The sequence below is a fragment of the Sycon ciliatum genome, chromosome 10 (genome assembly GCF_964019385.1).
Source record: "Sycon ciliatum chromosome 10, ocSycCili1.1, whole genome shotgun sequence".
Classification (NCBI taxonomy): Eukaryota; Metazoa; Porifera; class Calcarea; order Leucosolenida; family Sycettidae; genus Sycon; species Sycon ciliatum.
Genome location: NC_088652.1, coordinates 25,800,226 through 25,814,861, shown reverse-complemented (window position 1 = coordinate 25,814,861; position 14,636 = coordinate 25,800,226). Strand labels below are relative to the sequence as shown.

Genomic DNA, 14,636 nt, shown 5'->3' with positions numbered 1-14,636 from the left:
TTGTCTCGTAACTCTGACAACCGTGCCTCGGCCGACTCCAGCTGCCGCTTCACGCCAGCCATCTGCGTGTTAAGCGACCGGTTGTCATGGCGCTGCGGAAGTGCATTGCAAAAAAAGATGGCAGGAAAAAAACTCAGACACATTGATTGGTGATGGAAAAAAATTGCTGGAAAGGACTAAAAAGAAATATTCATGGAGGATATGGGGTTCGAACCCATGCCTCTCGCATGCAAAGCGAGCGCTCTACCACTGAGCTAAACCCCCGTCACATGTGCAGGCAATCCAGAGGAGTTCATATCAAGTTTACGGTGTTGATGCAGCATTCTCGGGTTTCTGTACTTATGTATTCCATATCATCGAATGCGTCAAAACACCTCATACGCTATCCTGCTGCCTTTCGGGTGCCGATTGGTGTTGTCTGGCAATCCAATTTGGTTTGGGGCTACTCCACTTTGGATTGGAGTATCTATTTTCGTCTGATGAACGATTCAGTTCGTGAAACTCAGAGTTACGAAAAACAACTGCTCGTTCTTCTGTCCGTGTATAATGGGAATAAAATGTTCGTGAGCGTGCGCATGTTTGTATGTGTATATATCTGTGTGTGTGTGTGTGTGTTTGTGTGTGTGTGTGTGTGTATGTGTGTGTGTATGTGATATGTGCACGTCTGTGTATGTGCGTGCAAGTAGTTACCATGGTTTCCAGTTCCACTCTGAAGTTAATGTTCTCCTCTTGCAGTCTGTCTGATTCCCTCCGTGCATTCTCCAGCTACGATAGGCAAAACATGAAACAACAAGTTTTCAGGCCTGGCCCATCATCATCATCATCATCGCTGAACAGAAAACCACGTAAAGAAAAGAATGTCACGCAAAGCTGAACACCACTTCAGACTTAGCTGAAGGCCCAGTTTTGCGCATCCGCAGAGGAACACCACCACCCTCAAGGATCAAGGCGCAGATGCAGCTCCTAAAGGACAGCTTACAAGATGGAGTGAATTTTACGACTCAAAGAGAAAAATACATTTGCTAACCTCAAGCTGCAGAAAGTTGATTCGCTCCTTCATCTGCCCGCTCTCCAGCGACACGGCTGCCAGATCTGTTACCTATGAGCAGTAGACGACGTGGAAAAGAATGTTGCCTCGAGACAATCATCTATCATTGTCAGTATACAATTACAGTCCGCACATGTCACCGTTACAAAGTAGCAACCCAGGGCAACGGAACAAAAGGTGAGTACGAGGGTAAGTGTAGGTCAGCTTGGAAAAGGTTGTAGATTGTACAGGTGAGGTACCTAATACCTGTAGAGCTTACCCGCTTCTCCAAACTGTCCTGGAGTCCCTGTATCAGTCTGGACATACTCTCCATTGGGTTCTCCTCCGTTTCCTCGGCTGCCTCCTCCGGGTCGTTGGTTTCCTTCTGCGGCTGAGGCGGACTGTGCTTGAAATCGGACATCTCCATACAACCTGTACACGCATGGATTTGCAGAACACAGATGATCGGTATGCATCGGAGGAGTCCACAACGCCCCACCTACACACCTACACAGCTGTGCTAGTGGATACTAGTGGTCAGTCCCGACTCAATAGTAGTTTGTTCTGTCAACCCACAACTTCCGTGTTCTAGTCGTTTCTTAGTTCTCCCTGCATGCAACTTTGTTATCTTTCTTGTTATTGATTTTTTGTCTCGAGCCGTGTTTGTGTTCTTTGCAAATATTAATTTTAAAAAATGCACCTTGTAACTCACAGGGATCACAATCACTCGGTGTTCTGTGGAAGATGAGTTCCTGTTGTTGTGGTTTATGTGATTGTGTTCGGATTCGCTGGCTAAAATGGACGGATATATTGAATAAAAAAGAGGCGGCTACGGAGAAGCACAGTGCTATGAATTGATGAAGAGAAAGAGAGAGAAAAGGAAAGAGAGAAGATTCCCCGGAGAGCCATGGACGAATGTTGTCACTGATTCGCCTGCTAGCAGGCACAATCAATAATCTAACTGCATTGCAGCCTGGATATGCTAATCACACAAAGAGCGCAAGAAACACGCACAGCGTCTACAAGGTTGCACAACATCCCATAGTCTAAATCTCTAAAAAAATGAATCACTTAGTCTTTGCAATCCCTCCTACAGCCATGGCTTAAGCCGAAACAATCAGCCTCCATTCACACATGGACATATACAGTGAAACCTGTCAAGGCGACCACTCGGATAAGGTGGCCACCTGTCCTCAGTAGAAGACCACTGAAACCAGGACCAAGGGATGCTATGTCCAGTCAAATGACCCTGGATAAGGAGACCACCTGGTAACAGAGACCACCTTTTGAATGTCCCATGAGCGGTCGTCTTAGACAGGTTTCACTTTATGCGTTTTAGTTCATTGAGTTTCGTCTACCACCGGGCTCACATGTATCGCATTATTCCGAGCTCACAACATACCGAACACGTCTGCAGCCAAGAAGTCCCCAATAACGTTGTCCGAGCTGTAGTTTAGAGATCGCAGCCAGCTGAGAATGTCCATGTCCGTTCTGCCACCGGGGTACCATACGCTAAAGAGAATAGTAGTGACAACAACGATAGCAGCAGCCGCATCAGCAGCAGCAGCAGCAGCGGGAGCAGCGATGTCGGCAGCAGCAAGAACAGCAACACCAGCAGCAACAGCAGCAACAACAATGGCAGCAGCAACAGCAACAGCAGCAACAGTTCCAGCAGCAAAAACGGTTACAGCAACAATGGCAGCAACAACAGTGACAGCAGCAATGGCAGCACCAGCAGCAGAAGGGACGGTGGCAGGAACAACAACAAAAACGGCATACTTATGTATTTACCAGTCAGCATGGGTGGTCCAGCTTTAACCTGAACAATGCTCAGTGGCCAGCCCTATTCTGGTATGACCTGGGCCGTGTAAGGAAGATATGCCAAGGTTATGCGAGTAAGATCATACAACTGTCGTGGACATGGAAATCCAGTCGAATGACCGGGGCCGGCGCTCTCAGTGCGTACAGGACATTGCATGCAGTGCACAATCATGTTCATCCGATGCAACCAGCAAGCTGCAGGGCATACTGTAAAAGCCATATATATATTATAACGATGTGCTAACTCTAACGAGTTAACGAGGAGAAATCTGTCGTTAAAATAGAAATCGTTATACAGAAATCGATACATATACTGTCCTACTAGTATTGAGCGTTGAGAATGGGTGAGAATCGTTACCTTTGGTACACGTAAACCAGTCACTTGCGGGAAATCGATATAATATGCGCCTCGTTAGAATAATGGCTCTTACAGTAAATGAATATGTGCACCTGATGCGTGCTCACGGCTGCATGACCAGTTCCCTGGGGGCACTGGTCATGCGACCGGATTTCCATGTCCACGACAGTAGTACCCATGAACGGCTCAGCAGTAAGCACTGCGTGGGTGGCCAAACGTCGGTCTGGCCCTGGTCGGACAAATCAGACCGGTTCGCCGAGCCTGGCTTATACCTAGAGTTTGTAGTGTATGAGAGATACAATTGATCTAAATACCCTATCGCGCCCTTCTATCGCAGGCCACCCGCTTGTGAGAGACACTTCAGCATGCTTATACCTAGGGTTATGAGAGTTGTGAGTGTCCCTACCTTGATTCTCTTCACCAGCCGCTGTATGGCTGGCAGCTGGAGTTCCCATGCTGGAGGCATACGCACCCACTCACCAGAGTGTTCGTCCAGGAAACACACCACATTGAGCTTCATCTGAGCAGCACACAAACAGTGGAACATAGTCCAGCCAGTATACATTAAAACCTGTAACTACAGACCACCGTGACTAGCGATCAGCCTGGTACTACAGACCACCGTGACTAGCGATCAGCCTGGTACTACAGACCACCGTGACTAGCGATCAGCCTGGTACTACAGACCACCGTGACTAGCGATCAGCCTGGTACTACAGACCACCGTGACTAGCGATCAGCCTGGTACTACAGACCACCGTGACTAGCGATCAGCCTGGTACTACAGACCACCGTGACTAGCGATCAGCCTGGTACTACAGACCACCGTGACTAGCGACAGGCTGGTACTACAGACCACTGTGACTAGCGATCAGCCTGGTACTACAGACCACCGTGACTAGCGACCAACCTGGTACTACAGACCACCGTGACTAGCGATCAGCCTGGTACTACAGACCACCGTGACTAGCGATCAGCCTGGTACTACAGACCACCGTGACTAGCGATCAGCCTGGTACTACAGACCACCGTGACTAGCGATCAGCCTGGTACTACAGACCACCGTGACTAGCGATCAGCCTGGTACTACAGACCACCGTGACTAGCGACCAGCCTGGTACTACAGACCACTGTGACTAGCGACCAACCTGGTACTACAGACCACCGTGACTAGCGATCAGCCTGGTACTACAGACCACCGTGACTAGCGATCAGCCTGGTACTACAGACCACCGTGACTAGTGACCAGCCTGGTACTACAGACCACCGTGACTAGCAATCAGTCTGGTACTACAGACCACTGTGACTAGCGATCAGTCTGGTACTACAGACCACCGTGACTAGCGATCAGCCTGGTACTACAGACCACCGTGACTAGCGATCAGCCTGGTACTACAGACCACCGTGACTAGTGACCAGCCTGGTACTACAGACCACCGTGACTAGCGACCAGCCTGGTACTACAGACCACCGTGACTAGCGACCAGCCTGGTACTACAGACAACCGTGACTAGCGACCAACCTGGTACTACAGACCACCGTGACTAGCGATCAGCCTGGTACTACAGACCACCGTGACTAGCGATCAGCCTGGTACTACAGACCACCGTGACTAGTGATCAGTCTGGTACTACAGACCACCGTGACTAGCGACCAGCCTGGTACTACAGACCACCGTGACTAGTGACCAGTCTGGTACTACAGGACCACCGTGACTAGCGACCAACCTGGTACTACAGACCACCGGGACTAGCGATCAGCCTGGTACTACAGACCACTGTGACTAGCGACCAGCCTGGTACTACAGACCACCGTGACTAGCGACCAGCCTGGTACAACAGACCACCTTGACTAGCAACCAGCCTGGTACTACAGACCACCGTGACTAGCGATCAGTCTGGTACTACAGACCACTGTGACTAGCGACCAGCCTGGTACTATAGACCACCGTGACTAGCGATCAGCCTGGTACTACAGACCACCGTGACTAGCGATCAGCCTGGTACTACAGACCACCGTGACTAGTGACCAGCCTGGTACTACAGACCACCGTGACTAGCGACCAGCCTGGTACTACAGACCACCGTGACTAGCGATCAGCCTGGTACTACAGACCACCGTGGCTAGTGACCAGCCTGGTACTACAGACCACCATGACTAGCGACCAGCCTGGTACTACAGACCACCGTCACTAGGGATCAGCCTGGTACTACAGACCACCGTGACTAGCGACCAGCCTGGTACTACAGACCACCGTGACTAGCGACCAGCCTGGTACTACAGACCACCGTGACTAGCGACCAGCCTGGTACTACAGACCACCGTGACTAGCGACCAGCCTGGTACTACAGACCACCGTGACTAGCGACCAGCCTGGTACTACAGACCACCGTGACTAGCGACCAGCCTGGTACTACAGACCACTTTGCCAGGCACGGACGGTCTCACATTCATATAATGGTTGTGCGGTGCAAACCTCTAACTAAGGACCACCTGCCACTAAAGACCGCTTTCTCTGGCCCCAAGGGGTGGTCGTTAGTTACAGGTTACACCGTAATAATATTGGTACCGCAGCCAAAATGCAAGGGAAACAATGTCAACAGCAACATCACATGACAATGATGCGAAAAAACGCTTCGGAGACAGCAGCTATAACACAGGAACAAGGAGGACTAATTTCACCGTATGCATTTCCTATTTTGTTGACATGCACGAGTATAATGGGATAATAGATTTGTTTATTCCCGTAGCTATGCAGAAGATGTTACTTCAGTAACGTCTGGCGCTAGCCAGGGTCCACACAGCTTTAATTTGGTGTTTGTTTGTTTGTTTGTGTCACGCCTGGAGCTATCCCGTATCTGTCCCGTATCTGTCCCGTATCTGTCCCGTATCTGTCCCGTGTCTGTGACTACAAAGGCTCTACAGGATTGTACATAACAGCTGGCCACAATATTGGCTGGCTCCCGTATCTGTCCCGTACCGTACCATCAAACACAGCTGGCCACAAACAGCTGGCCACAATACTATGGTATATGGTATATGATATATGGTTCAGTTCCAAGAGGAATCTGGAGCTCGCTGAACCAATCGATAGTCGATAAGCACTGGCTAACGAGGGACCACTCTTTGCAGGCTCTGAGGGATGTATCGAATGAAGAAAAGTTGAACTGACTTGGTTCGTGTGTCTCGCTGACCTTGTAATCGGAGTCTGGCGAGGGCAATGTCGTGGTCGGAGTTACCCAGCGGTGCGGCAGTTGAGAGGTTAGAAAGAAGTAGTGGGTGGTTGGTTAAAGCCAGGTCTAACGCACTGGCATGACCACTGTGTTGGGAGTAATGTGTGGGAAAGGTAACGAGCTGTGATAGGGAGAGCATTTGAAGGAGACAAATCAGTTCATGACCAACCGCATCTGTGGTCGATCCATACCACTCCGAGCGTTGAAGTCCCCAGAGTCGAGAAGCATGGAGTCGGGCATAGATAAGCGTTGCAAGATGGGTTTAAAGGGGAAGTTAAGGCAAAAATTAAAATTTCACCAGTTGTAGTCTTCGGGGTGCTGAGTCGAATGGTCTTGGTCCGAGAAAGCTGAGACGCTCCCTTCCTACTTGAATCCCAATCGAACTCGCGCACTTCCACCGAAACTGGGTGACTGCGCCCTACTAGATGGGGATTTGTATGCAAAATGTCACTAAAAGCGCCGTTTCGTTCTTATAAAAGCACGGATGACCGCGATTGGCCCATATGTTGTAGTTTTTGGATGCTGAGTCGACTGGTTTTGGTCCGAAAAGGCTGCGATGCAGCGTTCCTCCTTTATTCCCAATCGAACATGGTTGAACAAGCGGTCACGTGCTCCTGCGTACACCAGTCAGCTGGTCACCGTGCCTGCAGGGTACAACTTACTAGCCTGTTTGACCTTTTTTGGGTGCAGTCCTGTCACTCGAGTTGAACTCGAGTTGAACCTTGGTGTGAAAGTTGTCGCCTGCTGGCGTGGTGACCAGGTGATTTGGGCACCCAGGAGCACGTGACCACTTGTTCAACCATGTTCGATTGGGAATAAAGGAGGAACGCTGCATCGCAGCCTTTTCGGACCAAAACCAGTCGACTCAGCGTCCAAAAGACTACAACATATGGGCCAATCGCGGTCATCTGTGCTTTTATAAGAACGAAACGGCGCTTTTAGTGACATTTTGCATACAAATCCTCATCTAGTAGGGCGCAGTCACCCAGTTTCGGTGGAAGTGCGCGAGTTCGATTGGGATTCAAGTAGGAAGGGAGCGTCTCAGCTTTCTCGGACCAAGACCATTCGACTCAGCACCCTGAAGACTACAACTGGTGAAATATTAATTTTTGCCTTAACTTCCCCTTTAAATTGAGTAAAGAAATTGGCGGTGTGTCAATGATGGCGGCCTATACACCGATCCTAAATAGGGCAAGATCATAACGTGAAGCAACTTGGAAGAATGAGTATGGATGCGAAGTGTACCGGGGAATGAATGAAGAGCGATTGTGCGGGTTCGAATCCCAGGTTATGCCTGAAAAAAAATAGAAGAATTGAAAAACTTATAACATCCCTTTTTTTGTCCAGGTCATCAAGGCAAAAAAGCATAGCGTAGGGCCCTGAGCTTCCAAGCTCTCTCGTTTTAATTCGAAACCGAACGGGCAGATCTGCAGATTCACTGATTACCATAACAAGAAAACATTTCTGAACAAATCTTCTCGTTGTGTGCCCAACAATCATCATGTCACATTCTACTCATGCATGTCGACAAAATCAATATGAAATGCTCACAGCGAAAAATTAGTCCTCTTTGTTACTGTACAAAGATGTGAGGAACACTATTATCTATGGCCATACCTCAAACATGTGAGTGAGGAACTTTCCATGCTTGGGATGTTCGAATTCACCGGATCTGGAGTTCTTCTCCGCTGCTAGTCGTTGCTCTTCCAGTTTTGATCGATCAGCTTCGGTGTCCAGTGTCTGTGTGAGCATTGCAGACAAACAGACAATAGACATGGGTAAACGGAGCAACATGGAAATGAGCGAAAACGAAGGATACAGACAACAATGGCAGAGAATGGTGTACAGGCGGAAAGAGAGAGAAGAATTGGAGAGAGATAGAGTGAGGAAATGGATGAGAGGACTGAGAGTGGGGGAGAGAGATATCAATATAATTATATAAAGAGAGAGAGAGAGAGAGAGAGAGAGAGAGAGAGAGAGAGAGAGAGAAGGAGAGAGATAGGTAGGTAGATAGATAGATAGATAGGTAGATAGGTAGATAGATAGATAGATAGATAGATAGAGAGAGAGGGAGAGAAAGAGATAGATAGATAGAGAGAGAGAGAGAGAGAGAGAGAGGGAGAGAAAGAGAGAGGAGATAGAGAGAGTTAGAACGAAATGAGAGAGGGCGAGGTTACTGCGACGATTTTTTTGATTTTCCACCTTACCTCCTCGCCGGTTGTCCTTTGTTCGTCTTCAATGTGACCTCCTTCCAGCTGCTCTGTACTCACTCTCTTCCACTCCTGAACAGACAAAATAGACATGCAGATCCTTAGTGATCCTTAGTACACATTTATAATGAGTGGATATTCAGTGGAAGATCAAACAACATAGCCCATACGTCCTCAGTCCTTCGTATGTATGCACTGTTGTTGCTTGTGAATGGTATCACTGGACATGATGTAGAGAGCACTATAAGCAGTCTGAGGATCTTAGACAACAGACAGGTGACGTCTAAACTGAACTTGTAGAGTTTGGTCTAACCTGTGTGTCCCAGTTGATGGCATACAGTTTGCCATCCTCAGCACGATAGACCGTGAGTTCCTCGCCAGTGGCCGTCACAAACTTCTTCAGGACGTCTCCCTCCTGCGGTGGTTTGCTCTGCTTGTCCCTGGTATGCGCTGAACGAGATGTTTCCTTCTGGCGGACAGCTGATTTTCGTGTTCTCGATTCGTGTGGACTGTTTTCGGGTGTGTGACTGTGATGGTGGTGGTGGTGACGGTTGTGGTGCTGCACACTCGATGGGTTACTCAGTGACTGGTTCGGGTATAACTGGCCATTCTCCGTCTTGATGGATTGATCCACTGTGGATGGTACTGGATATGGTTCTGATATTTGTGTGCGACCTTGCTGCTGGTGTTGCTGCCGGTTTTGCCGCTGCTGCTGCTGTTGCTGCTGTTGCTGCTGCTGCTGGTGGTGCTGGTAATACTGTTGCTGGCTGGTCTGGTGTTGCTGCTGTTGCTGCTGCTGCTGCTGCTGTGAGCTTTCGGTATTGTGGTGTGAACGTAGACCTTCCTGTGATTGTGCGTTGCTTGTGTTCTGCACGTTCTGTTGATGCACTTGGTGCACTGGCTGCTGAGATGTGGGCTGTTGCTGGTACTGGTCAGGCTGCTGTTTCTGCTGGTGATTTTCAGCATGACTTGTACTGAGCGCATTATCAGCAGTACTTGACATTGCATGCTGTGGATTCGCTGTGCCTCGCCCGGAGCCTACTGGCGGCTCAACACTGCGTTCGTTCCACTCTGCGGATGGTGGATTTTGTCGTTGTGTCGCGGTGTCTGGTTCGCGGTGAGGTGTGTCTTTCCAAACAGCCGGAGCGTCCGCCACATACACTGGTACGACATTAGAGCGGGTCCGCTGCGATGCGACATTCTGGCCAGGTGCTTCCGAAGCGTGTCGTCGTTGCCTCGCCGCCGCTCCGTCGTCGTTCGCACCAACACCACCCGTACCCGGACCGATAATAGTGACACCGTTTTCGTCACCAGCACGCTTGGTAGCGCCAGCACCCATCTTCGAATGCCACCTGAGCTACGGCGGAACTGCGGCACCTGCCCGGCCCCTGTTTCTGGTGTTCTGTAAAGGCTCCGTCCGATATTCTTCCGATTTAGGTCGACCACGAAATCATCTGAAAATTCCTGCTGCCTTTCGAATCAATGAACTTTTACTACAAGCCTCCGTAGTTCAGACAAAAGCGACCATTGAGCATGCCTAGGACATACTGCTACTAGCTATGAGAGCGTGGCTTTCACTATCCCGCCCTCTCCTCAGCATTTCTCGCAAAATCAATCGAACCGGCAGGAAAATCTCGTTCATTTCCTCCCTGTCTCGCTAGCTTCGAATCGACCGCCAAATGAATGACTTGTCACAAACTGGAAGGCCTTGGCTTGGGTAACTCCGACTACTTCAATGAGTACCCCACTAACCGGTCGCATGAATATCCAGGAACGGGAGAGGTTTCCGAAAAAGTGTATGTCTAAGTGACCACAGGCAACATCACGCACCCTATGCGTTCCGCCTGGGACACAACAACAACAACACTCGACAGGAGAATCCGGGGAGTGAGCGCCGAAATGCACAGAAAACGAAGATGCGGAACCGTTGCTATCGATCATCGCACTTGACGTCCAGTGGATCTACGCTCCCAGTACAGTCATGACTGTCTGTAGCATTTCATGGTGGTGGTCTTCCATGCCGTCTACCTTGGTCTACTGCTCGCTGTACATCATGGTAGATCTACATGTCGAGATAATAATATCTGTGGCGTGAAAGAAAGAACACAGTCGTAAAGACTGTCTGATTATCTGCATGCATGGCATTGCTATGGGGACTGTGTGGCGGCTGCAAGAACATGCAAAAACTGCTATAGTCTATAGTCTGTGTAGACAGCTCATGCCGAGTTACAACTCGTTTCATGAGTCATGTCCACTGCTTCCCTGACATTACAGTCATGTCGCTACGCTGGGAACGTCAGCCGAACCTTGACAAACAGAATGTCAAAAATGACAATTGCTATCGTTCTAGCACCGTACATTACCACAATGATAAACGTAAGAATACAAAAATAGCAGAACTGTCAAAAAGTAAAACCACGGTGTCAACCACATCGTCAAACTATCCTTCGGGAAATCTATTGCTAGTACATGTACATTACATGTACGTAGCTCACATGGCGGATAATGCACGACAAATTAATTGGCAGATTCTGCTCGAAAAGCAGTGAAATTGGCAGAACGTTGCAAACTTTATGCCAAATTATGGCAGGCACTTCCTCGAATTCTGCTCCATTTCTTTATCCACATACCGAACATGCCTGACATACTAGTCGTACAGTGTAGCAGAAAGTACCGCCGATTTTGCTGCTGCTGGCATTGTCCGCCAAGCAAGGAGTGTACCAGCACTGGCAGCAGGGAGTCGGGAAAGACCGGGAGAGGCCACCGCTCCCTGGCCTGGCTACAGCGCCCGTCTTTTGGCCAACACATTGACGTCTTTACTCTTTTTACTAGTAGTAGTACTAGTTACTGTTTAGGCTCCGTACAATCATGCTCATATCTACATGCACAACACGTGACTCTTGAGGAATGAATAGCAGGGGATAGCTAGACCGCAGTGAGGCATTTTTGGCCTCTTGCGAAGTTGCTGAGCTGTGACTGCAAGAGTGCGAGTGTGAATCACTTTCACCGCACAAGGTATTCTACAGATCATGGAGTCGTAAAAACGGGCTGTTACGACAAGCTGGTAGGTATACAAATACACGCACAGGACCATTGGAAACCAGTGGGAAAGTGACGGACCTGAACATGACTTTTACACAGAGCCAGTACTGCAGTAGTATCCACACAGTCTCTCGATCGTTGCGACTCAGTGGCCTGTATCGACCCGATGCCAATGCTCGACGCGACGCGGCCTAGCTCAGCTGGTTCCCTCGCTATTCTTCCGTTGTACTGTAGATTGTTGGGGATGTGTTACGCTTACATTTTACAGTTCTAGAAATGGTCAGTTTTCTCCAGTTCGTGGCGATGCGAGGTTCTAAATGGACGTCGACCACAGGGGACAAAGTTATGGTGAGAAAGTAGCCATTGATGTTGTCAAAGAGAGGCGTCAGCGACTGAGACAGTTTTTGGCAGCTGCGGCGGTGGTGGTGGCCGTGTGCTTCCTATTCGCCACTGTTTCTCACCGACCACTGCGCGTTGTCGTGCTGCGTACCACGAGTGCTAGTGGTGGTGGTGCTTTCAGTAGGAATTTGGAGCGTCAGCGGCCTCACGATGGGGCCTCCTCCCACAACGGAAGCAGCAGCAGCATCGACCAGCCTGACATCCTGCTGGAGGCTGATCATGCCAGCAGCACGAGTGGCCCTTCACTTTCGACATGGCGGGCCGTCGTGGAGACTCAGAGTACGCGCGGTGCAGATGGTGAGGTAAAAGTATTCACTGTTCCCGGCGTAAACAGTGGAGCGGAGGTTGCGCCAGAGGACTTGGCGCCGATCGATCATGATGCAGTTGATGCCGAGGAAAAGCCCAACGGCGAAGGAACAATAGAGGGTCGATATGGAACAATCCGGCGTGCTCAGTCGGAGAGCAAGCCTTACGATCCGTTCTGGAATCGAACGAAGGAGCTTATCCGCTACCCTCACCCGAACTGTGGCTGTCGGAAAATACTACTCATTGTGATTTTCAACGTACACGATCACTACGACAACATCCCATTTATTCACACGCTCTACGGGAATGTGTTCTGCAACATTGTGCACTATGGACCGAAGAGCAGCGACCTGTACGAAGTACGCCTGGCCATGGACGGAGCGGCGGGCGCTCACCAGCACAAGACGGTGGCGCAGGCCTTCAGGGACTTTCCCCACTACCAGGGCTACATGTGGGCGGGGGATGACGTCATGATCAACGTGCATCGCATGTTCGGCAGCCTGCGGCACCTGGACGTCGGCAACATCTGGCTGCAGCAGTACAAGGCCGGGCAGAAGGTCGACTTGTCCAAGCTACCGCAGGCCTGGGCATGGACACATCCGTTCAACAAAACAACGCCCGGCGACGTTCTGGTTCGCGAGTGGCGCACCAAGCTGCCCGAGCGCTTCAAGCAGCGGCAGAAGACGGTGCTTGGCGGCGAATACATGCTGGGAGTGGCGTCCGACATGGGCTATATACCGGCGGAGTTCATGCCGGATTTCGCCGAGCTGACCGACCTGTTCCCGACGCTGCTCTTCGAAATCTTCATCCCGACGGTGGCGCGACTGCTGACGACGGACAAGAGCCGAGTGCAGACGCTCAACGGCCTGTATCTGTGGAGCTACCAGCGTCCGTCCTGGTTCAAGATGTACAATCTGCATGTGCACGACTTTGTGCATCCGGTCAAGCTCTCCATGCCCTGGAGTAGGGAGGAAGTGGAGAGAAGAGCTAACTTCTCATGGAGCCCGCAGCCCGGTATTTGCTAGAAGACGTACATGTATTAAATTCTTGCCCCGTTCAAGTTCAAACATCCGTGACCTCTGTATTTCGGCACTGAGGCTGCAAGCCACACTCTGGACTTGACGATTTTCTTCTTTGATGCTAAACTAAGGAGTCGGTTTTTCACTCCCCAACTCTTGAGCTTATCATTAAACAGTGCGAGCGGGATCTAGCAAGGGCTGGTCCACTTACATGTACATGGTGTAGAAATATTACTACTCTAGTTGCCAATTTTGGTGGTAACCGGCCAGGGGACATACATGTACATGTGTCTCTGGTCCTTCCCCCATTGAAGCGTGTGTGATTCAGCGTTCGTGTACGTGTATGCGGACATTTCAAATACAGCATGCATGGGCAGTGCTCGGTGCCCGGATAGTAGAGATACCGGCACATGTAGGACTAGGAGTGCTGCCGTGTCTATTTTTTCCCGTATTAGGAGGCTTTACTTCCTGGGCTGAAAAGGCCCTATAGTATAGTATGACTATTAAAACACGTTAGTTATGTAAATGTAAATGTAAATGTAAATGTACATTTACATTTACATTTACATGTTAGTACAGTTACTTACATTGTACAGTGTACATCAACTGATACAATCATGTACTTATCAGCAGTTGCCCTTCTTTCAACGACGTGTAACAAATGGGAAACACATGGCAAAAGGCAGCAACGTGTACATGTATGAGCATCTCTATGACTGACTGTACAATCATGTACATAATTCCATTTTTGGGACATGGGGGGGGGGGGGGTTGGGTTGGAGTGGTCCGAGATTTGCAGGATGGTTCTATAACAAAAAAAAGTATAAGACAACATGTTTCCCTGGGACACAATAGTCAGCTAAGCAGACGACGCTGAACATTTGCCAGTATTGTAGTTTGCAGAGTAGAATGAATGCCCTTTTCTATTTCACTCTTCACTACGGTACATGTACTTGTTTCCTGAATCTTCGTGTAAATGCTGAACTAGTTCTTCAACTTCAAGTGTCCATTGCCATTGGCACTAGTGCACTGCACTGGTGACTGTTGCCATTGCCTTTGCCTGGCTTTGGCGTTGTGCGTCGTATACCTACAATGACCATGATATTTCAAGTCATGTAGAGGTCTACTCAGTATTGTACAATCATGTACATAATTACATGAAACCTACTACTTGTCCTGTATATGGTCATGTACAAAAAAGACTACCACGTACCAGAGGCT

The 14,636-nt window shown here is 49.5% G+C and overlaps 1 protein-coding gene and 1 non-coding gene across 2 annotated transcripts; both read right to left on the bottom strand.

The window, feature by feature from the left end:
* Positions 1–29: 29 nt before the first annotated feature.
* LOC135825816 (uncharacterized) lies at positions 30–10,530 on the bottom strand. The gene is made up of 9 exons (XM_065338441.1): positions 8,963–10,530; positions 8,647–8,721; positions 8,057–8,179; positions 3,613–3,726; positions 2,430–2,539; positions 1,308–1,459; positions 1,028–1,099; positions 691–765; positions 30–92 (listed from the first exon to the last, which is right to left on the bottom strand). Exons 1-7 carry the CDS (start codon positions 9,986–9,988, stop codon positions 1,029–1,031), a joined length of 1,671 nt encoding a protein of 556 aa, XP_065194513.1. The 5' UTR covers positions 9,989–10,530; the 3' UTR covers positions 30–92; positions 691–765; position 1,028.
* On the bottom strand, positions 194–264 carry Trnaa-ugc (transfer RNA alanine (anticodon UGC)). Its single transcript has one exon. It is a non-coding gene; the product is annotated as a tRNA-Ala (tRNA).
* Positions 10,531–14,636: the final 4,106 nt, after the last annotated feature.

What these genes read in the sequence shown, in the direction of transcription:
- LOC135825816 (XM_065338441.1), bottom strand. Translation starts at nt 9,988, where the DNA reads ATGGGTGCTGGCGCTACCAAGCGTGCTGGTGACGAAAACGGTGTCACT. An exon ending in CTTGGCTGCAGACGTGTTCG is followed by an intron (nt 1,460 to 2,429) that starts GTATGTTGTGAG and finishes ATGCGTGTACAG; the next exon opens with GTTGTATGGAGATGTCCGAT. An exon ending in AGGACAGTTTGGAGAAGCGG is followed by an intron (nt 1,100 to 1,307) that starts GTAAGCTCTACA and finishes TACTGCTCATAG; the next exon opens with GTAACAGATCTGGCAGCCGT.